The sequence below is a fragment of the Melopsittacus undulatus genome, chromosome Z (genome assembly GCF_012275295.1).
Source record: "Melopsittacus undulatus isolate bMelUnd1 chromosome Z, bMelUnd1.mat.Z, whole genome shotgun sequence".
Taxonomy (NCBI): Eukaryota; Metazoa; Chordata; class Aves; order Psittaciformes; family Psittaculidae; genus Melopsittacus; species Melopsittacus undulatus.
The window spans coordinates 27762231-27785183 of record NC_047557.1 but is presented as its reverse complement, the minus strand read 5'-3'; the positions used below and the strand labels follow the sequence as shown (position 1 = coordinate 27785183).

At 39.0% G+C, this 22953-nt stretch overlaps 1 protein-coding gene across 1 annotated transcript in view; it reads left to right on the top strand.

Annotated features, from left to right (window-relative positions):
* PGM5 (phosphoglucomutase 5) overlaps positions 1-22953 on the top strand; it is a 64739-nt gene extending 41786 nt beyond the window's left edge. The window contains exons 8-11 of the mRNA XM_031054368.2: positions 4089-4224; positions 5150-5333; positions 11904-12038; positions 20563-22953. Coding sequence (XP_030910228.2) covers positions 4089-4224; positions 5150-5333; positions 11904-12038; positions 20563-20652 — 545 coding nt within the window. The 3' untranslated portion in view covers positions 20653-22953. The remainder of the gene's footprint in view (positions 1-4088; positions 4225-5149; positions 5334-11903; positions 12039-20562) is intronic.

Here is a 22953-nt window from a genome sequence, read left to right as displayed (position 1 = left end):
GCATGCTTCATCTTCAAATTTCCTAATTCTATTAACATCAGATGCCTTCTCCTGCAAGATTATGTGGAAGAAGGACCAGTGGAGAATACAAAAATGTGCTGCTGAAATGAGCGAAAGCCTTAAAAGAGCTGTTTGCTGCTATCTATTGCAGTAACACAAATTAAAATAATCTCATTAATTTGAATAAAAGGACAGAGCAGAATGCCTGTAAATCTCCATTTGCCTAAAGTATCATCAAGTTTTAGATTGCTGGATAATAATTTTGTAAGACTCAAATTGTGTGCAAACAAAATGATTTACCATGAGTCTATTTCTTCTTTTCAGTGAGGTTTTTATTTTAAAATCACACTTACAAAATGCAATATGCTAGACAGAGATGACTAATTTAGGTAAAAGCAATTACATTTTCTTCGTGCATATGACGCTTAGGGCTCACTGTCTCTATCAGGATTGGAAATACCAGATACAGAAGTTAGACATATAAAAACCAGCATGCATGTCCAACATCTTTCCAGTATCATAAAAACCATAATAAGAACATTCTTTGCATGATCTTACTTTGTTCCTCAGGCTACTGCCTTGAAAGACTTTACTTAGATGCTGGATCAGCTGGGAGAAAGCAGCCCTCAAGAGAAAGACTTTGGGGGTGTTGGTTGATGAGAAGCTCAGCATGACCCAGCAGTGTGCACTTAGAGCTCAGAAACCAACCGTGTGCTGGGCTGCATCAAAAGGAGCATGACCAGCAGGTCGAGGGAGGTGACCCTGCCCCTCTACTCTGCTCTTGTGAGACCCCACCCACTGTGCTGCATCCAGCTCTGGGGCCCCAACACAAGAGGGACATGAATGTGCTTGAATAAGTCCAGAGGAGGGCACAAATATGATCTAAGTGCTGGATCACCTCTGCTATGGAGATAGGCTGAGAGAGCTGGGCCTGTTCAGCATGGAGACAAGAAGGCTTTAGGGTTACCTTCTAACAGTCTTCCAATACCTAAGGCAGGCCTATAAGAAGTCTGGAGAGGGACTTTTTACAAAGATGTGTAGTGACAGGACAAGGGGGAATGGCTTTAAACTGAAAGAGGAGAGATTTAGACTGGACATTAGGGAAAAATTCTTTTCTGTGAGGGTGGTGAGGCGGTGGCACAGGCTGCCCAGAGGAGCTGTGGCTGCCCCATATCTGGCAGTGTTCAAGGCCAGGCTGGGCTTTGAGCAACCTGGTCTAGTGAAAGACAACCCTGCCCATGGCAGGGGGGTTGGAACTGGATGATCTTTAAGGTCCTTCCAACCCAGACCATTCTATGATTCTGTGATCTATAAAGTAAAGCAGAATGGTTGTAGTGTAAGTGATGCTGCAAAATGAGTTCCTCCCCTTCTTTGTGAGCTGGGCATTAGAAGTAAGTGTGAGAGAGGGCAAAGACACCTACAGACATGAGGTGAAAACAAGAGCTGACTAGCAGAGTTGCAGTTACAGACTTTGATTTTCCAAAAGAAAGACGGGCAATAAACAGAACAACATATGTGCATGCAGTAATCCAGTTGACCAGTGTGCTGGTGGAATAGAAGAGGGTGAATAAACAATTCCTGAGAAATCCCAGTTGTCAATTTTCCTCCTCCTAAGAAACTGAGACACTTCTTGGGCACACATGATTATTGTTCTATACTCACATCAGGCTAGTGGTTTTAATCTTTGATTTTTGATTCTGGAACAGTGGTGTTGTTTCCAGCTTTTCTGCACAGATTTTTGCCTCTGGATTGGTTTCTTCCAATGCTTTCTCTTTCCAGAGAAGCAGCAATCTATATGTCCTCCTGAAGGACACAGCACACGCCAAAGCTGCTAAATGGATCAGAAGAATGTTACGTGTATGCAGTTATCCCTCTTCATATAGGTTTATGGGCTTAAGCCATGCTGGAACAAGGCTCAGTGCACAACAGAAAGCTTTACAAAAAATCTTTCATCCATGTTTTGCTGCACCACTTTGGTTCAATGAAACATACTCAAAGTATTTGTTAAAACACATCTCTTCTTTGCTGTCCAGTTCAGACCATCATACAGTTGTCGTGATGTATAGACCATTTTGCTGAATGAATGTTGTGCCTTTCACTTCATAATTTGTTGGTCTGCAGTTCTGCGGAGTGTCACACAACAGGAGAATAAACAATCATTTTACACTGGCACAAATTGCTGAGGTGTTTAGCTCAATACCATGTCTTTAATTCTTGCTGGTGTCTGTGGAGACACTTAGGCTGTTTACATTGCTGGTAATGTCAGCCACAGAGATGACTCTTTAGGTGAAGCTGAAATTTCCAGTGTTAAGGGTGAATGGCTGGAAGAAGAAGCAGGCTGGTTTAGGAAGGCGAGGAGCAGCCATGGTGGAGTCCTTATAAGCGAGCATGCTTCTACCAGGCTCCTGCCCAGCCCCAGGGGCTCCTGCAGCCTGCTCAGGACCCCGGGGGTCAGCCCCTGCCACATTGATGCTGCAGCAAGGCCAGTCTCCATCTGCCCATACCCTCGTCCTGCCTGGCCAGCAGCCCCCCAAGACAGGCCTACCCATGGTCACACATCCTGGCCTGGCCTCTTCCCATCCCCGTCCCCAGGGAGGTGCCCAGTGCCCAGTGCTGGGGCTGCCTTTTGGAGCCCCAGCTGCCCTGCTCCTGGCTGGAGTAGTGGGGTGGGCTTGGCTGCTGGACCCAGTGCTACCAGTCCCAGGGGCTCCACAGATGCTGTGGTGACCTGGGGACTTTCCCTGCTGCTACTAGAGGAACGATGGACGCTGGTTGGAAGGGACAGCTCTATTCTAAGTCTCTCTTTTGGCAACAGTGGCAGAAGCCTGCACCATTATCTGGGAGCAGAATCTTGGCTACAGTAAAAATTACTGTGACCATGCTGTCTGCTTTGCCTATGAGTAAGCTGACTTTATTATCCGTAGGACATACTGCTGATGTTTTTGTAAAAGACATCCTTCAGTTCATTTAACATGCTATCACAATGAAGGAGTAGAAAAGGTGAAGACCTGATTGTTCAAAGGACTTGACTTCCTGTGGAGGGACATTTGTTTTCCTTCCTTATCTGAAGCTATTAAGAAAGCTATGAGAGCTCATAAATAACACTGCCCTTTTTCCTCTGATTAGTTGGCACCCCATGCCTTTACAGTGCCCAGAGCTCTGGAGCTGGGAACAGAATGAGCTGTTGCTCTTCCTACAGCAGCCCCTCGCAGACCAGCCCACAGCTGTAGCTGTTGTAGAAGGAGACTGCCCTTGTTGCAGAAAGCTTAGAGATCAAGGCATATAAAAAGTGTCAGAAAGTCCCTCCAAGAAGAGGGACTGCTAAGTCCAAGGCAGCAGCAGTGACTGGAGGGTGGACATCAAGACTGAACCTTAGGAGTCACTGTGGCTCTCTGCATACCTTGCAGTTTTCCTTATATGTCTTTAATTTTTTGTTGACAGTTTTTCACACAGCTTTTTGTTTGTTTTGGGGAGGGTGTTGGGGGGTTTTGGGGTTTTATTGTGTGTGTTTTGTGTTGAGGATTTGTTCATGTGTCTGTTACTTCCCCCCCCACTCCCAAAACCCTTTTTCAGGATCTTGTTTTTTCTTCTGGTGGGAGATCATCAACATTCTGGAAATGTTCACTTTTAAGGAAATGGGAAAATTCTTTCTGTGCATCTTGACAGATGAACATCTGCAGAGATAGGAAGATGCTGTTGAACTTGACTCACATAATTCAGAACATTCTGGTTCATGGCTGGGGATTTTCATATCTAGCCCAGTTCTGGGAAACAATACTAGAGGTGTGAAAACACACTGTATGTCAGTGAGTGGGAATCATGACTGAAAATGTTTTCCTACTAATGCCATTTTATTCAAGCACTTGTTCATTTTTTATTTAACTTCAGGAGCATGGACTTTGTGATATATAAATGAATTACATTTCAAACATTAGTTCTGATTTTCCATCTGGAAGGTATCAGAGTTGTTGATACTGCAGTACTGATTATTATTACGTGACATAAAAAGTTAAATGAGACTTTTTCCCTTACCTTGTTTTCTGATTTGCAGTGATACCAAATAACACACTCTATGTATGTATCTTTAGGGTCTGATCACCTTCGAGAGAAAGATGGACTATGGGCTGTGCTAGTTTGGCTTTCAATCCTAGCAGCTCGAAAGCAGAGTGTGGAGGAGATTGTCAGGGATCACTGGGCAAAATTCGGCCGACACTACTACTGCAGGTGAGCAAAGTGAGGAAAAGGCACAGGAACTTACACACCTGATAGGACAATTCTGCTACAACTGTGACTTGTTAAGGTGTGGTTAGCTGCATTTAGGTGTGTGTTTGTGGTATGCACAGAATGAAAATCTGACACAGATTACCACTCTAGGCAGTTTTTTTCTGATGAGTAAGTATGAGCAGAAGTTATTCACTTACATACACATCACCCTTACTATATGAGTAATAGGATTTTCTGATATCAAATGGCAAAAAGATTTTATTTACTTGTGGAATCTGTAGACATAGTTTGTTACATGGCATTGAAAAAAAATCAAAATCTCAGGAAGATTTAATTCTGCATTTGTTTCTGTATGTGCTTCTGCGTGACAGTGGTTTAGTGAGAACTGGAAATATGCCTATGAAGAACTCCTTCAAAGATCTGAATATTTACTCATTTTTAAGTTCTCAAAAGGGTGAATCTAACTGTCATTTATATCTTATGCATCTCCCTTTCTCTCAGAATAGACGTAATCCAGAGGAGTTTACATATCTGTAAGGTCTTTTTGACACAGCTGTTCCTCAAGCTTGTAATAAAGTTTTCTTCACTTTCTTTGGCTGTTGAGTACTGTACAAACTGTGTCCTTAATCTCAGAGAGCTTCTTGTGTATCAAAGCCATTTTCTATGCTGCTTTAGAAACTGTGGATTTTCTAAATTTCTGTTGATTCAGAGTCAGGTGCCCAGTGTAGAACTGTGGTACACATGCATGATGGTCAGATTGCACAGGACGTGCATGTGTTGCTTGTTTAATTTGCAGTCGGTACTTCAATGGCCCACATGTGATTTTTGAAGCAGTAGATTGCTGTTTGTGAGTATATTGAGTTCTCATTTTTCTCAGCTGTAGGGGACTTACTTCTTGCTTCTACTTTTTTTACTTACGTGCAAGGTTTGATTATGAAGCACTGGAACCCAGAACAGCATATTTCATAATGAGAGACCTGGAAACTTTAATCACTGACAAATCATTCAGACATCAGCAGTTTGCTGTGGGTAACAATATCTACAGTGTGGAAAGAACGGACAGCTTTGAGTACGTAGATCCTGTGGATGGCACTGTGACCAAAAGACAGGTATGGCTGTACTGATGGAGTAGCAAAGTTTTTTCTGTCATTTTCTGCAAGTGTTGTTTCTAACATTCAGCTGACAAGCCTCATATTTATAGGATGATGTTTCCTTTGCTTTGATAAATACCATGTTTCCTACTTAAGATTAACTCAGTCTAGGTATGATAATTCACCTCTGGTTTAGTTCACACTTGCTGTGCATAACTGGAGGCAGTAGTGCCACACACGGTATAGAAAAGGATGGACTCCCTGTTGACATCAGTGTACATATATGGAGGGTTCCCTTTCCTGTGAACAATGCAATATGTCATGTAGAAAGATGGTCTTCTATTTTCTGTTTGAAATCTCTTCTTGCTAGAGAAGAAATCTCTTCTCGCTGTTGGTGACCTACAGGATATTTAAGGCACGATGTCTGTTGCAGCCAATAGCATGCAGAAGGCTTTAGTAGATTGTACCATATGTGGGCACATTTGACTTCCTAGTCCAAATGATCAATTCTTCCTTCCAATTGTTCCTTCTGGGCTATGTCCATGATGAGTCAGCTATCAAGAACTGCAGTTCAGACTGAGCCTTCAGTGTTCTGAAATTCACAATGTACTCAAAACTATGTATTTTTTTTTGCTACGTATAAATATATCCAAACATCTTTAGTAAGAGCTAAAACTCATCGTGTTCTGATTTTGTGATGTTTATTTTTATTGTCCTAGTTTCTCTGGTTTGTGAATTACTTGACCTGACCAGACCTTAGCAAGTGATATTACAAGACATTAAAACTACTGTCATGCCATTCTGGTCAGAGTCTTTATATTTTCCATTCATCATTGCATCCAGAAAATATAAGCAGCCCCTCTGCCACTGAACCACTCTCTTAGTCCATATTAGTGCTGAAACAAAATAGGAGGATATTGTCATATCCAAGCCCGCTGGAAAATTACAGGCACGGAAGACTTGTGGCTCTTTTATAAAACAGCTTGTGAATTTTCAGTGCATTTTTCCTTCCTTAATTTTCGTCCAAAGCCCTTGCCCTAAATTGGAATATAATTGCTAATCATATCACCGCTTAACACAGAGAAACATGATTTGGCCTGTTTCCAGGTCAACTCTGAAAGTGAGCCCATAAAACCAGAAACCATGTCTTTTCATAGGGCAAGCACGTATTTATTGAGTACAGTTCAACCAGTTTGTCTTTCAGCAGCACACATTCCTAGCTCCATGTATCTACAGCCTTAGTAGGATTCTCTACACACAATAAAATAAGAGAGGACATTGATCCATGCAAATGAAACAACAGTTCATTGCTGCCATTTTCCTCATCTAGCTTGCTCTTTATTTAAATGGAGATGCCTCTTTCTAACTGTCATGAGCTTCGTGTACATTTTCCAGCTATGTTTTAGGAACCTGTTCAAGTTTTTTCTCCCCAGCAGGTAGTGGGGAGAGAGATTTATATTCAATGTAGCTGCACTGTATGTCATGAATGAGAAGCTGGCTACATGAAAATCAACCATCAGGTTCAGAAAACAGACACAACAACAACAAAATAGGCAGCAAACAATACACCCAGACTGTAGCTTCCAATTAATCCTGAGTATTGAAACCCATGAATATTGTTTATCATAGTGCAATAATAAGGCATAAAATTAAATTAAATGTTCTGCTCTTCATGAAGTACTGTATTCATTTTTGAAGCCCTATTGTGCTAGCCTTTCCACACATGAGCATGTGGCAGTGCTGCTCCTGAGGATCCTCCAAGATAGGAATGGGACCAGCTGCATTTTTGTGTGAAATTTGAATTGGAAGGATGAGAAGTACAAGTTGACCATTATAGTGGTTAACTTTGAGCTCCTTAATGAAGCATTCTTACATTCTGAGATTCACAGAATAAATCTCTGGAGCTTTTTTATTAGAAGTTAATTAATATTTTCTTATTCCTTTGATAGATTTGGGATGCAAAGGGCTCTGCATGTGGTCTTAGTTTTCTGGGGTTTTTTTATTTCAGTTTGATCAATGGTCAGGAAACAGGCATTGGAAAAAAGTTATTTCAGATAGTATCTCCAGAGATAAGGCAAAAATTCTTCTGTTTAGAAAATTCCAATTGTGTATTAGCAATAAAGTATTTCCTGCCAGAGCATTGGCTGGGGCCTGCTATGCCTAGGGGGACTTTCAAGAGTCCATAGAGGACCAAATAAAAATCGTGATAATCGCAGTATTTTGAGGTGAAAGTATAGCCATTTTATGTGCTCCTAATTTATATATACATCTCTGTGTCTCATATATTGCTGCTAGGTTAGATTTTCTGCTGGTGTTGCTCCCTGGCATTATATTTCAAAAATGTTTTTCAAAATCCTAAGGTATTTTGTTGAAGTTTGCTTCTTGGTCTTGTTCATTCTAACATATTATAAGAATTGAATATTATGTATTTAATAATTAAATTGATAATTAAAAAATAAACCAAAACAAACTACTGGAAACCAAACCATATTGTACTATACAGTACAATATGCAGTAGGTTTAGTTTTCTGAGTGCTTCATAGATACATCAGTAGGTTGTTTAACTGAATTGTAATGTGAAAGAGAAATCCCAGTGAAACTCATCTTCATCACATCAGCTTCAAAGTCAGTGGGTTAACCATGGAACATAATTTTGGTTCAGAGTTCCCATGATTACCCATTAGCAGGCCCAGTTTGCCAAAAATCATAGAAACATAGAACAGTTAGGGTTGGAAAGGACTTTAAGATCACTAGTTCCAACACCCCTTCCATGGGCAGGGATACCTCCCACTAAATCACTAAACCGTGTCACCCAAAGCCCTGTCCAACCTGGCCTTGAGCACCTTCAGGGATGAAACATTCACAGCTTCCCTGGGCAACCCATTCCAGTGCCTCACCACCCTTACAGTAAAGAACTTCCTCCTTATATCCAATCTAAACTTCCCCTGTTTAAGTTTTAACCCGTTACTCCTTGTCCTATCACTACAGTCCCTAATGAAGAGTCCCTCCCTAATAAATACCTGCAGATGTTCAGAGCTGTACTGAGCCTTTCGATTTGCTTCCTCCAGGAAAAAAAAAAAGTCTGTTCCCATAAGAAAACAATTTTCTTGTTAGTGACAAATAGTGTGTCCTGTTTTATTAAAACTGGAAATTATTCTATCTGGTGGGCTTTTCAGTGCTTTGCTCTTCTTTTCTTTCCTCTTGTTTTGCATGTGACATGGAGCTAACACCTTCGATACAGCAAATAGCAAATATGTGACTTTAAATCAATGGAACTTATGTCAGGTGAAAAAATACTGTTATGACAAACAGTAAGTGGGCTTCTTGAAATTTTGACAGTGTGCTTTGACCTTGATGATGTCAAAAGTTCAAAAGTGTTAAAAAGGGAAGCATCTGTATGTTAGAGTTTTTGCAACAAGCGGGCAAAACCTGTTTGCTTTAGTCTTTGTACAAGATGCTGAATCGTGGATTATTCTCCAGGCAGTGCTTTCTCATATTTATTTGGTGACAGTGGTTTTTTTTTGGCTGAGGTTTTTGATTTTAAAAATGTTTGCAACTCACAGTTTTTAGATATAGTCTCCAGAAAAGAGTGAGGAATATAAAAATTTAATAACTCTTACTACTTTCTCTAGTGTTCCTGAGTGAAAAGCTTTGCTAGTGCTTAAATCACTGTTTCCAAGGAAGAGTTGGAAGTCAGCTTTTTTACTGCATGCTGTCTTAAAAATTAGGTAAATTTCTAAGTGAAATATCATGACTTTAAAAGTTGACTTTCACAGTCCAGCTCTAAAGGCCATTGTTTTCCTAGCGTATGATTTCTTCCTGGCACATATGATTTTTTTTTAATATAGTATATTATTATATATTTTAAGGAGTACAGCCACTGTGTCTCTGTAATTCCCTTTTACAGAGTATTTTCAGCTGTATGTCAGGAACTGTAATCTGAGACAAACATTAACTGTCATCATGCATGTGTAAAAATAGGTACTGTCAGTCGTATGTCCCTGAGAAATGCAAAATGAATAAAATAATAAGGTCAGAAATAGTAGAGTGAACTGTCTGAATGCTGGTCATGTGTACATATACATTACATAAACATCCCAGGTGAAAATAACTGTGACATTGAACTGGCTACAGATTCTTGTGGTTTGATGAAGCATTTTGTGACAAGTTATGGTGAGTGTTTGTAAATTCTTATTATTTTGAAGCCCGTAATTTAATGGGTGGTGAGACTTCAGGTGTGCTAAACCAAGTAACAATGTCTTATTGCTATTACGGACAGATAAAATGGAGTATGTGAAAGGGTATTCAAGTGGTCTTGGTATTCATGTCATTGTGGCAATTGCTAGGCCTGGCAGGAGCATTTTAAATGGAAGTGTAGTCTTTTAAATGGAAGTGTACTCACATGCTCTGATGTTCATGATTTTATTTTGTGCAGACTCCCTTACTTCTGTCTTAAAGCTGACTGACATTAATGTTCTGTACTTTGATCTGCTGGTCCTGGTTTTGACAGCCATTTGAAACAAACTGTACCCAGAAACGCAGAACTCTTCAGTTTATCTTTTTCCATTTCACTGTCATAAAATGTAATAAGCAGTCAGCAGTAGACAACCCCTTGCTCACTGGATCAGATCTTAGCAAACTGCCTATATAATTGTAGGCCTCAAAGATGAAATCCTGATTCCATTGAAATCAGTGGCAAAACTTCCTTCAGCATCAGTTGAACCATCTCATTGTAAAGTTGGTTTAATAGAAAATATTAGAAAAACAGGCTCTACAGCTCAGTCTTCTGAATGTAAACTACTTCTGTTTGTCACTTTTGCTGTATGTGTTGAGACTACTAGATAAATTTATCTATGTTGTAAATGCATGTTAAAATTATACTAGCAGCTTAACATAGTTTCATGATATCACCAAAATTACAGATGGAAAATACCTCTTAGGCCATCTAATCCAACCCTTCGTCCATGTGGGATATTTTCCTGATTTATACTTCCTGGTGTTAATTGACATTACACAGGAAAGACATGGGCCTGTTGGAGTGGGTGCAGAAGGGGCCCACAAAAATCATCAGAGGGCTGAAGCACCTCTTGTGGGGAAAGGTTGAGAGTTTTTACTGTTCATCCCGTTCAAGAGAGGACTCCAGGGAGACTTTATTGTGGCCTTTCAATACTTAAAGGGGGGTTCATAAGAAAGATGAGTACAGATTTTGTAGTAAGGTCTGTTGTGATAGGACAAGTGATTATGGTTTTAAACTAAAAGAGGGTAGATTCTGACTAGATACAAGGAAGAAATTATTTACAGGTAGGGTGGTGAAACACTAGAACAGGTTGTCCAGGGAGGTCATAGATGGAAATACTCAAGGTTGGGTTGGACTGGGCTTTGAACAGCCTGATCTGGTTGAAGAAAGATGTCCCTTTTCATCAATAGATAACCTTTAAAGGTCCCCTCCAACCAAAACTATTTTATGATTCTGTGATTACCAAGCAAACAATGCTTTACATGGTGCTGGAGATGTTTTGGCATATAGCAGAGGAAACAGAGGTTTCTACTTCTTTGAATATTGGAGCACTCTGTTGCTAACAGCAGTGTCTTATTCAGCTGCTGATAAAAATGGAAGAAAATAAAGCTTCTCTTTAAATCCTCTTCTCTCATTTTTTCATGGTCCCTTAAACAAAAGTAGCAAGGACTTCAGCGTATGCGCTAGGCATTTAGCAGCAGCATGTCTAAAAGGGGAAATAAAGTTCAGTGGCATATGAAAGGTGGCACTTAGTCTAAGGGTACTTTTTACAGAAAGAGAACTAGGCTGTGTGTTAGTGCAAATTGGCACTGTATTGAAATACTACAACTATTTAACAGTGTAATATAGCTCTTTGAACTTAATGGCCTTCCTGAACAGAAAGTCTGTCGACTGTGGATCCAAGTATATTGTCTGTGGTCTGTAGAAGAGTGTGTTCATATATACAGTATAAAAGGGGGGAGGAGGAAAGAAAATAAGAGGAGAGAAGGGGAGCAAAGAGCAAATTCACAGTTAATAATATTTTTTTTTTTATTCTACACACAGTTAACGTGCATTAATTAGTGTACTTGAAATTAATTAACACTTCATGTTAACTTTTCCAAGTTACTACAAGCTCTTGTTGAAACTCTTTGTAATCTGATATTGATGCATGGTCTTTGAGCAGTAGCAACTGATCATATCTTTTCTATTCACTACTGACAACTGATTTTTGATTCTGAGATTCTGTAGATATGTTTTAGTCCACTAAGCCTTGCTGATCTTATAAGAGTTTCTCAGGCCATTAATCTTTTGCTCTGCCATACAGAACAAGAATAAAGCAGCTGAAGAAAAAAAAAACTCAAAAAACAGCAGTAAGAGAGTTCTTGTTATGAGGAGCAGGAGGAAATACACAAGATCATTTCTAGACTTCAGAGGGGGGAAAAAGAATAATGAGTGAGTTGTCCAAAGTTACAGACAAAGAGGAATTGTATCCAAATGACTCCTCCTTTCATTCTTTATTTTAAATAGTGAGCTGTGATTTGTAAAGGTACTGCCACCTTATGTATATACTGCTTCTTCTTCTCCCATAGGGGCTGCGGATTATTTTTTCAGATGCTTCCAGGCTTATCTTCAGAATGAGTGCTTCCAGCCATGTGAGAGCTACTCTCCGGATCTATGCAGAGAGTTATGAAAAGGATCCTAGTCAACACAATAAGGAACCACAGGTAATGCAGTAGTATTATAATGAGTAAATAAGTAATGCACTTCCTCTGTATTAGCAGTGGCTACAGATTTTCTCCTTTAATCAGAAGGAACACTCAGCACCTTGACCCCTGTTTGCTGTGTTTGTGGATGATTTTCCTAATCATGTGACTGTACATGTTTTTCACTCATTATTTTGCAAGTGTTATAGAACAAATCTGAATTATTGAACAATATAAAAAAACATTTTTCAAGTAGGCTATCTGGGGATCACTGCACCCCAGGGACACCTCATGATGAAAGTACACTTAAGAAATACGGCTGGCAGAGTCTAAATGATGTAGGAATTCCTTATTAAGGGAAAGACTTACAGCTATCTAAAGAATTATCTCATAGCATAACCAGACCCTTTCGTAAGAAGAGTTAATGTTGAGAGCAAGTTGCAGTGTAATCCATCAGATGCCTAAAATAATTCATAATATAAACCACATTTTGAACTCTCAGATTTTTCCTAGTAAACCAACTTCATGCTGTGATATACAATGAAAGAACTATGGATGTTTCATGGGAGAGGATAAGCAGTTACCTTGTAGTAAATCAAACTGCTGTAGTTTGAAGTCCCATGTAGTTGCTTATTCATATGAGGTGCAAATGCATAAAAGCTGTCAAATGATGGGTAAAAACCACTGTGCAGCAGTAGCAGGGAGGGCAGGGTGAGAATATGTGGGAGAAACAAACACCAAAGTCAGTGAACAATGGAGGAAGTGATACAGGAGCATGGTGGGCACCTGGTGGGCAGCCAAGGTCAGTGTACCACAGCTATGTAAAATTTTATTACAGCACAAATTGTTTATCAGTTGCAGTTAAATTGAGCATTTCAAATGTGGTTCTTCTTGCTATGCAGGCAAGGCATAGATGAAATGGTAACAAGTCATGGTAAGAGACAAAGAATTCGTTTTAGAGGTTTACAGTGGACTTACAGTAACATGATATCTGACACAAAAAGTGTGATCTGAACATGTTTCCTCCTGCCTAACAAATCCCAACAAAAAATTATAGAAAACAATAGAACATATACTTGTAACATTCATCTAGCTAGATTTTGACTTTTTAATTACAAATGAGAACATGCCTTTTAAAATGGAATCCTTTTTGCATCAGCAGATTGTTCTGTTTTACTTGTTACAAGGTATACAATGTGAGAGAAGTAACATGCTGGCAGAGCTTAGGCTTCTACATCTCCTAAAGTAAGCTACTATCAGTGCGCAGGATTTAACATTTGTGTCATTTTGTATATTAATGAGTGAAAAATAGCAAATGTTCTCAATAAATTTTCCACTTGTAAAGAGGCTAGATCGAGGAAGTACAGTTATCTTCAGAAAATGAGGAATATCCTGCATGTGCTTTTCATCTCTGTTCTACATGGATTTTCTAAGAGATATGTGTAAAGTCCACTAGAAGGTCTAGTCACATCACCAGCAACACAGAGTGTGCCTGGGAAGCAGCAAAAACGGGACTGCTGGAAAAGCTGATAGGAGCACCAAGCAGTTCTTCAGGCAGAGAAGCTAGCTATAGCACAGGTCTGAGGTTCATCCATGCAGCAGAGGCAGAGATGAGCCTGGAGACACACATTCCTATGGAATAGCTCAGAGAGAGACTAACACCCCTAGGATGGATTGAAATGGGCTGTGTGAACCCATGGACAGGGTGCAGTGAGGGGGAGTTCTCATGGGAGACTTGGCAGGGCCAGTAGAGGTTATTGCTGTCCTCAGGGCTTTCATAGTCATCTGGTCTCTTACTCCTAGGGTCAGAAAAATGACAGGAAGGGTTTAGGTGTTTCTTTCTATTTATGTATAGAGCCTGTCAGATTATGACACTTTTGGCTGTTTATCCAGGATATTCACTAGTGAGCAGATAATCCCAAGGGCAGAAATGTCATTCATTGCCTTGAAACTTGTTGCAGGGACTTTCCTGCATTTATGCAGTGCAGGCAGATATTTTAACATCCAGACTGACTCAGGAAAGACATGACAAACAGCAGTTTCATTTCATTTAGTGCAGTAAATTCTTTCTCTAGTTTCTTGTTGTATAGCATTGTACAGTTCCTACTGCTCTTCTTTCCTTGCCCTGGCTGGTTACCTTGCCAACAGCATGAGAGCATTAGTATCTGCAAGACGATATTGTATCCAACAGGCAGATGGTGGATTTCAAGGGAGTACATAAAACTGGTTTCAGGAGATCCTCATGTTAGTACAAAAGTAACTAAAAATTTGTCAGGAAAGCATTTGGTAATCTTCAGTGGAATATGTAGAACAGAGTGAATAGCAAAGAGCAGAAAACAGCATTGCTGGGGAGGGGTGGCATAGTTTTCCTGATAATTGTAATTCCTTTATTGTTTAGTTTGCTTTGAGATTCATACTGACATGTATATATCTAGACAAGTTGTGATAGATTTGAAGTTTTAAGTACTTTGTTCCCTATTTACCTTCAGTAATAGAGGCATAGCCAACATATTCCTAAGTGACCAGTTACTCAAAGAACACTGATGTAAAGGGTATGTAAAGTATATACCCTATATGTAGAATTTACAGATCTGTAACAATGCTCAATATCACTCAGGTTCAGCTGACAGTGCTAGCTGCTGGCCCAACTTTGGTTCAATACCCAACAGAAAGCCTAACATACTTTGAAATGTGACTGTGGCTGCTCAGACCTGTGCCTTTTGATTTTGGCCCCAGGGAGCCATGCACGTGAGTGGTCTTCAAGTAAAGCTCTCTTCATGCTTTGTTGTGCTTCAGTACTGTGTAACTCTCTACGAGTCTCACAGGAAGAGCTGATTTTCAGGCCTTACTGCCTTTAAGTGTTTATTTTCCTCTAGAAAAATTAGAGGTTCCATAACAGCATTCTTGTAACCAGAGCAAAGCAACGCTCATAGGGACCTTTTGTTCCTATTTATATGTAGGCTAAACAGTAGCCATTAATGATTGTAAAGGTCACTCAAATCTTCTTTTAGTTACATCTTTCATACAATTAATTGTTAATACTTTCCACCCAGAATTAAGCATAGCCAGCTTCTTGATTAACAAAGTAAGAGTCCAAGGTAAAGTAGTAAAATATGCTAATAATTACAAGCCTGAGGTCGCAGATAAATGTGAATAGCAGAGGCTTCTGGCTGTTGAACAGTCCATTGAAGCATTGAAGGAAATTGGCTAAAGCAGCTTCATAGTCACCTGAAAGATAAGGACTGGCAACCTTTTTTACAGGAGTAATACAGTTCTTCCTATAAGCCAGTATCAACAGGAGTGAAAATCAAGAGAAAAAAAAAAGGAATCATCATGCTCTGGGCAAAGTATATTAAAACCAATCCCATGTAAATATTTTAAAGTTATGTAATTTATAGTGGTGATGCAATCTAGTTCTAAAACAAAGTCTCGAAAACAACGTTGTCCTGGGTTCAGCAGTAGCAGTCATTTTTCTCCTTCTTAGTAGCTGGTGCAGTGCTGTGGTTTTGAATTTAGGCCTGGGAACAGCACTGATAACACCGATGTTTTTAGTGGTTGCTCAGTAATGTTTACTCTGACCAAGGACTTTCTGAGTCTCATGCTCTGCCAGGGAGGAGGGGAAGCAGGGAGGAAGCAGATAGGGCACCTGACCCAAACTAGCCAAAGTGATATTCCATACCACAGCACATCATTCCCAGTATATAAACTGGGGGCAGTTACCTGGAAAGGTTAGATTGCTGCTTGGGTCAGGATGGGTATTGGTCGGAGGGTGGTGAACAGTTGTGCTCTCTTCCCTTGTTGTTTCCCTTATCATTATTATTATTGGTGGCAGCAGTAGTGGTTTGTGTTATAACTTAGTTACTGGACTGTTCTTATCTCAACCCATATGAGTTACATTCTTTTGATTCTCCTCCCCATCCCTCCGGGAGTGGGGGAGGAAGTTGGGGGGGGGCAGGGGGCGGAGTGAGCGAGTGGCTGGATGGTTCTGTGTTGCTGGCTGGGCTTAAACCATAACAAATGTCCAAAGCTTCTCTAAAATGTTTCCCTAGAATGGAAGAACACTCTGTTGATGCTCCTTGTCACTGGTCATGCCCCTCATTGCTGCCCATTACTGAGAAAGTTGACTTCCAGCTACCTGGAAGATTTCCTTAAAAAGATGATTTCTTGGGTTTAACTAGTTAAATAGGCATACAAAGAGCAATTTCAGGAAGTTCAGTTCATTATAATAAGCAACAGTTCTGTCTGAAGCCTTGAACCTTTATGCATTGGCATTTATATTTTTCTAAATTTAAGAGAGTTATTAGCTGTGCTAAGTTTAATGCAGATGGAAAATCTAGTGATATATTCAATGTGCATGAAATATTAAAAAATGGGTTTATTGACCTTTAGGCTCATTTATAGCTTTATTTTATGGATCAACTCATTATTCATTATTTGCAGATCCTAACACATGGTTAATATCCTCTTGTCCTTTGTCTAGCCACCTGGATATATTACTGAGATATATAGGATTCAAATAGAAAGTTTCATATACAAAGACCAAGAAAGAAATGATCCATTATGTAAAGTTGTTTTGAGTTGTTTGCCCTGGGAACAGTGTAGTGAATAATCTGAATTGTTCTGAATATGGATTAACTAGCTCTGTTTGCAGTATTTTATTGTTCACCATGTGAATTGCAACAGCAGTAAATAAGTGTTGTCACAGACCTATGCAGAATGTATCAGTTACTCTTTAAACATGGTGCAGTAAATAACAAATGCTGCAGTTACTTTTGCCAAAAAAATAGTGAAATATGTGCTAATTAGCTACAGAATCATTAGATTAGCAGCAGCCAGGTTTTGGAGCAAGACTTTTTTCTTTGCATTTTCCTCCAAAAAGGCAAGTAAAAGAAAAATAATTGGGATGAAACGTGTCTTGATCAAAAGACTGTCATCAAAGACTGAATTTTTGAGAAAATTCTTTTAATGGAAGGTAACACAGGAAAAACCAAACTGATACTCAAGTCAGTATATGAAGTGATTATGCTTTATATATGATTGTGTGTATATATATATAATGATTATATAGAGCAGTTGTTTATGATGTGAAGTTTGTCCAAGAGCAGGGCAAACTACAGAAATCAGTAACCTAGAAGTCCTTGTACGCAGTATGTTATCCCTAATTTTATTAGGGATAAAATTAAAGGTTCCCATGACACTCTTGCAACCCTAAGCACAAGTGTAGTTTGCTAGAGAATTATTACCTCTTTTAATCGTTGGGTCTTTTAGCATGACTCTGATTGACTGTTAAAACGTACAGTACTGTCCAGAGAAATCATATACATTTTTGCCTTTATTATTAAAATTCAGAATATTTTCTTTGAGGGGGATGTGGGATATGGAGATTTCCATCTGTTTGATCACACTCAAGTTACACACATAGAGTATTTGTGTGATTCAGGTAATTTAGCTTCTGATTCTGCCAAAAGCCATACAGTGGACAAATTTTACATCATCTGGAACTGGAAAGGAATGTACAAAAAATTAATTAATGTGACAGTGATTATAAAATACCTCATGAATCAAGGAAATGAATTAATTAAATCTAATGTTCACTTAAGGCTCATCGGGTATACTAGAAAAGACCTAATCTGCTGCAAAAACAGTTGCTTCTGTGCAGCACAGTGTTTACATTTTCCTCCTCTCAGCTCTCATGCTTGCCCTCCGCTGTTGTGAGGTGCACAACAGCTGGCCTCTTGACCTTTATTGTAATATGATTTGAGCTAGCAGGCAGACTGTGGGCAGGAGCAGAGAGGTCAGTTCCCTTTGGTGAATGTGCTGCTTCATTATAATAAAAACCACCAGTGCTGTGGATGTTACAGAGCTCGTCCAGTTTGTTCCATGATGAACCAAGGCTATCCACATTGCATAGAACTTGTAGAGTGGGTGGCTGTAGCACAAACCTTTCTAAAGACATCTGTTTTTTTGGAATACAAAACCTAGTATTTTTAAATCTTAACGATCTCTTTAAGATACAGAACTCTTTCTGTGGAACAATGGCTGATGGAGCGTGGGCATGCGAATTATGAAGGGCTGAATAATCCCTGATTTTGACTTGCACAACCCAGGCTTGAAACTGTGTGAACCATTGTGGACTGGCTGCAAAGCAGTGGGCACATTGTGCCCAATCCCGATGTCTTAGCATTAGAAAATGGCGTTTATGGAGAGTGCAGGCCACAATCCTATGTCAGCAAGTGCCTACATGGAGCTTGACATGAACCGAGGATGAAGAAAGCTGCGAGTAAAGAAGCTAAAGTAGCAGTGCAAGCAAGATGACAGGAAACTGGAATGTGTTAAGACACAACAGTGAACTGCTAGCAAGTTTTGGAGACCAGGCTCTCATACCCTTAATGTAACCAAATTGTATCTTGGTTGCTGTGTGCTATGCTGTGTATGTATCCACTAATACAGAGAGCTATTGATTATGTATCCAATCTTAATACAGCCAGTTATTGTGTATGTATCAAAGTATAAACACTGAGCCATTGTAAGCAGACGCAGAGACTAACATGGAAATTGTAGCTTAGCCAGTAGCTATATATAGATAGGCAGGTGGACAAACTAATGTAACTCTTGTTTCTGGGTTCCTCGGACATCTTTCTAGAGTCATGTTAACTATAAATGATTGCTGGCTGGGATTTATCTTTTGCAGTGATATTATAAACGCTGTATGTAAGCTCTGCAAATGTAAACTATTCATTGCAGAGATAAAGGAGATTTTAAAAGGAATACACAGCTCTAGTTCCTTGCTATTCTGACCTGCTCTTGCCATTCTGAAGAGAATCCACTTTTGGGTTTTTTTCTTACATTTGAGGGAGGAAGAAAGTGTATTATGAAAGATAAATTGAAGTGTGAGAAGACAGAACTAAAACAGGACCTTCTCTGTTGAGAAGTGCGATTGTAAGCAGCAGAGTATTTAGTAGTAATTGGAATGACTTGGTGAAAGATCAGCAGCTAAATTGTTTATGTAAATGGGTGTCACATAAACTCATTTGATTTTGTGTCATATTCAGAGTGTTGTGTAGAGTTTTGTTTGGTTTTGGGTTTTTTTCTACTTTTTTTCTTTAGAGTGCGTTTGTTGCTGAAGAAAGCAGGGTCAAGTAAAGCTGGTCAAGTAGGGTGGCTTTTTAGATTTGCCTGTATTTTTTAGATTGAATAAGGAAGAGGTTTCTTATGGGAGTGCTGGAGGGACTTCAGAAGCTTTGGTCTTCTTTCAGTTCTCCTTAATACATTTTGCTGGAGGGGACAAGTGATATGGTCCAGACATATTAAATTGGCACATTTTAATATTTACTTTTGCAGCATTTGCCCACAGATGCGAATTTGTGCTTCATACAATAATCTTCTCTAAGCATGTTTGACTTTAATGGACTTGTATTCTGCTTCAGTGATTATTCAGTAGATAAATATCTGCAAATATGGAGGGTTTTGAACAAAATAGCATGTCAGACTGCTCACACTTGCATAACGCAAGTTTGATCATAAACTCATTTGACACCAGTGGCATTCATGGTGTTATTGCTTGACTCTGCTTGCTCAGTTAGTCTCCTCACTCTTGTTTTAACTGTCTGACCATTTTTATATATGAATCAAACACCTCATACTCTTAGGTGGCCAAAACAGATTAAATTAGTGTTGATTATATTAAGCTTATAAAAAAGATTCCTGTGAATTTAAGCTCTCCAGAATTACTGGTTTGTTTGATTTTATTTTTAAACCTGATGGGCTTAAAGTCAGAGTATAGTTCATTTGAAAGAGGCAGCAGTGGGAAACCTTTGAGGGAATTACCTAGTTTAGTGATCAATACATGATTCTCTGAAAGTAAGGTTTTCACTGAAAACTCGGCTCTGCCTGTCTATATTTGCATATCATTTAGTTAATTAAGATTCAGTTGACATGTGAAAGAATGTATTTCACTTGGTTTTCATGTACTATCATGATCATTAAATGTCTCTCCTATCTGGGCAGTTTTATACATATGGCCAGTAAATAAGTCTGTAACCTGAAACTTGAGAGTTCATGCTGTTAATAATTGTATTATCTTATTTAATAAAATTACAAATATTACTCAGCACACACTTTTATGATTTCTGTTAAAGTAATTGTTACATTACCTTCTGACTCTAATCTTCAAAAAAAAAATAAAATCTCATCTACATCACTTCCACTCATCAGAATAGAAATAATACTACTATTTTGATTTCTAGGTTGCTTTGTACAGCAGATTTCACAAGAGCTACACAGTTCTTGTTTCACAGAGAATTTATCAACGTAGTGTATTTGCTGTTTTTTCTGCATAGCTTAGGTATGCTCAGTATAACACTTCATAAAACATATGCTCAACATGATACTCATTGTATGACAATACAGACACTCTGGCTGTGTTAGTGCTGCTTGTTACTAAATTATTTATAAATTATTTATAATACTACAATTAAAGGAGAATTTATAAATATGTCTGTTGATATTTTTGCTTTATCTAATTCAGTGTATTTGTTTTCTTTAGGCTGTGCTGAGTCCTCTTATAGCAATCGCACTGAAAATATCTCAGATTCATGAGAGGACAGGGCGAAAGGGACCCACTGTCATCACCTGAAGCCACAGAAGATTATTAAACCAGGGCCAAAAAAGAAGCAGCAAGGAAGAGACAGGATCTTGCTGAAACATGTTAGCCATTTTTGCCTTGTATGATTATAAGTTTTCTTGGGGATTGAGGTAGGGAGGGAATTAAAATTCAGTATAATATTGAGCATATTCATTTGCATTGATCTCCAAATACAGTAGTGTATTGATTTTGTTTTACCTGCAGTATCTTAATTTCAGATAACAATATAACTGAAGAAAGAGGCCTTAACCTTCAACTGTTCTCAGCAATGTGACAGAAAAGGAAAACTGCTTGATTTTGAATGCTGTGATAAAAGTTGGGGAGATTTCAGTTAGGAAGAGGGGGGAGAAGTTGCAAAACAAAGACATGCTTGGTAAATATTGTTTGGGATCCTTGTCATCTTCTTGCTGGTTTACAAAGAGGTATACAGAGCATGTCGGAGGTGTAAGGGCTGTATACTATGCTTTGCAAAGGGTGTATTTCTGCACCTGACACCACTCTTCCTCTCCTGTCTGTCCTATTGCTCACACATGCACGCTGGCAGCAGTGTTGTATACACACTTACACAGGCTCCCAAAGAAGGGGTTATCCCATATTTTTTTTTACCCCTGCTTTTAAAGCATATCAATGTGACTTATGTATTTAGATTTTCCTGATATTTTGACTGTGGTTTTTTTTTCTCCAAAGAAAGGCATTTGTGCTATAGAAGCTGATTGTGACCTTCCAGCAATATGTTGGGTGTGGAATCTGGCTGGCTTTTGCATATTCTCCGTGTCAGGAGATGGTATTCGTACTTACTGTGTTTGAGAGGTAATCACTGCAAGTTCAGCAATTTTTCATGAAAGAGTTATTATGAAAGTTCTGTAAGTCTTTGGAATACTTATGCTCCACTTACCTCAAAGTGGTAAGTGAATTGTGTAGTGAAGAGGAAATGAAAACAAATGCTGATGAATTAAATAGAAATACTTGTCTGATTCATCAGCTGGACACAGTTTGTGTTAGATTTTTCGTTAACAGTGGATCATGAAAAAAACATCTGGGGAGTGCAAAGGGAGAATAGACATCCTGGCATAGATCTGAGAGGGATACTGGGGATATGGACATCAGCATTTTTCTGCTTGTGAAATGATACTTCAGCTCTGGCTACAATACTGTGCTCTGAAGAAGGAAACAAACACTTTATGCATGTGGCTTGTTTGAAAACTTTGCTTCCTTGGGAACAGCGTGGTCACTTGTATCATTCATCAAGGTGGCAAGGTACAGCTTGCCTCTTTGCAGTGTGTTTCAATTCATTGTGGTTGTCAAAGTTTAGTGCAATTTATATAATATTTCAGCAAAGGAGAATATTTTGATTCAACACTTCTGTCAAAAAATTACTATGGCACTTACTACACAATAAAGAGTAATGCTGTATTTCTGTCTTAATACATAATTGTGGACAAGACTCTGCACTTTCAACCATCCTAATAAAAATGCCTTTAATACAATTACATTATGTACTTAATTGACTCTAAACAAATCCGGCACTAATGTTGTCACATAGTATTCTACCTTACCCCTGGTAGTCACATAAAACAAAGGAGACTTGAAGTTGCTATTTTTTTATAAAGATTTTTGTGGAGACCTCCAGGCCATTCTCACACAATCTGGACATCTACTTTTGACTGTAAGAATATTCATCTTTATAGAAATCTTGTTTAACTAATCTTTCTTTTTTCTTATGGATCAACCTCCTCTAGGGGCAGGAATGTAAGCTCTTAATTACTGGATCAGGCATGGTCAAACATACCCTGGATTATGACACTTAGTTCAAATTACTGGGCCACAGGAAAGAACATTCTGAAAGGCAGCCCAAGAACTCCTAAAATCTTTTACACATTCTCTGACAATGAAATAATTTCTGATCACATGATGAATTGGCTATACCGGAAAGTGTCCAGTTTGCCAAACTTCTGGGACTACAACTTGCACTTTGAAAAGGAAGGTACTGAGACCAGGTGTCTTTCAGGATGCAGTGGTGAGAATCGTGAGGAATAAATCAAGAGTGTGAAGAAGCATATTGGTGCTTTTATCAGAAAATCACTAGAGCACCAGCCGCAGTAGATGGCAGTTTGCTTTTATGAAGACAGTCTTTGTGAACAAAGGTTATGTTTTAGAATCTCAGTACTGACCTTCGTCCTGGGCTTCAGAAACAATAGTTGTGCCTCTGCACTGAAATGTAAAAAATGGCTGTTTGTGTGCAGTTTTGAATAGCTTACAAACAGAACTAGCCTAACCCCACATCCATTCACC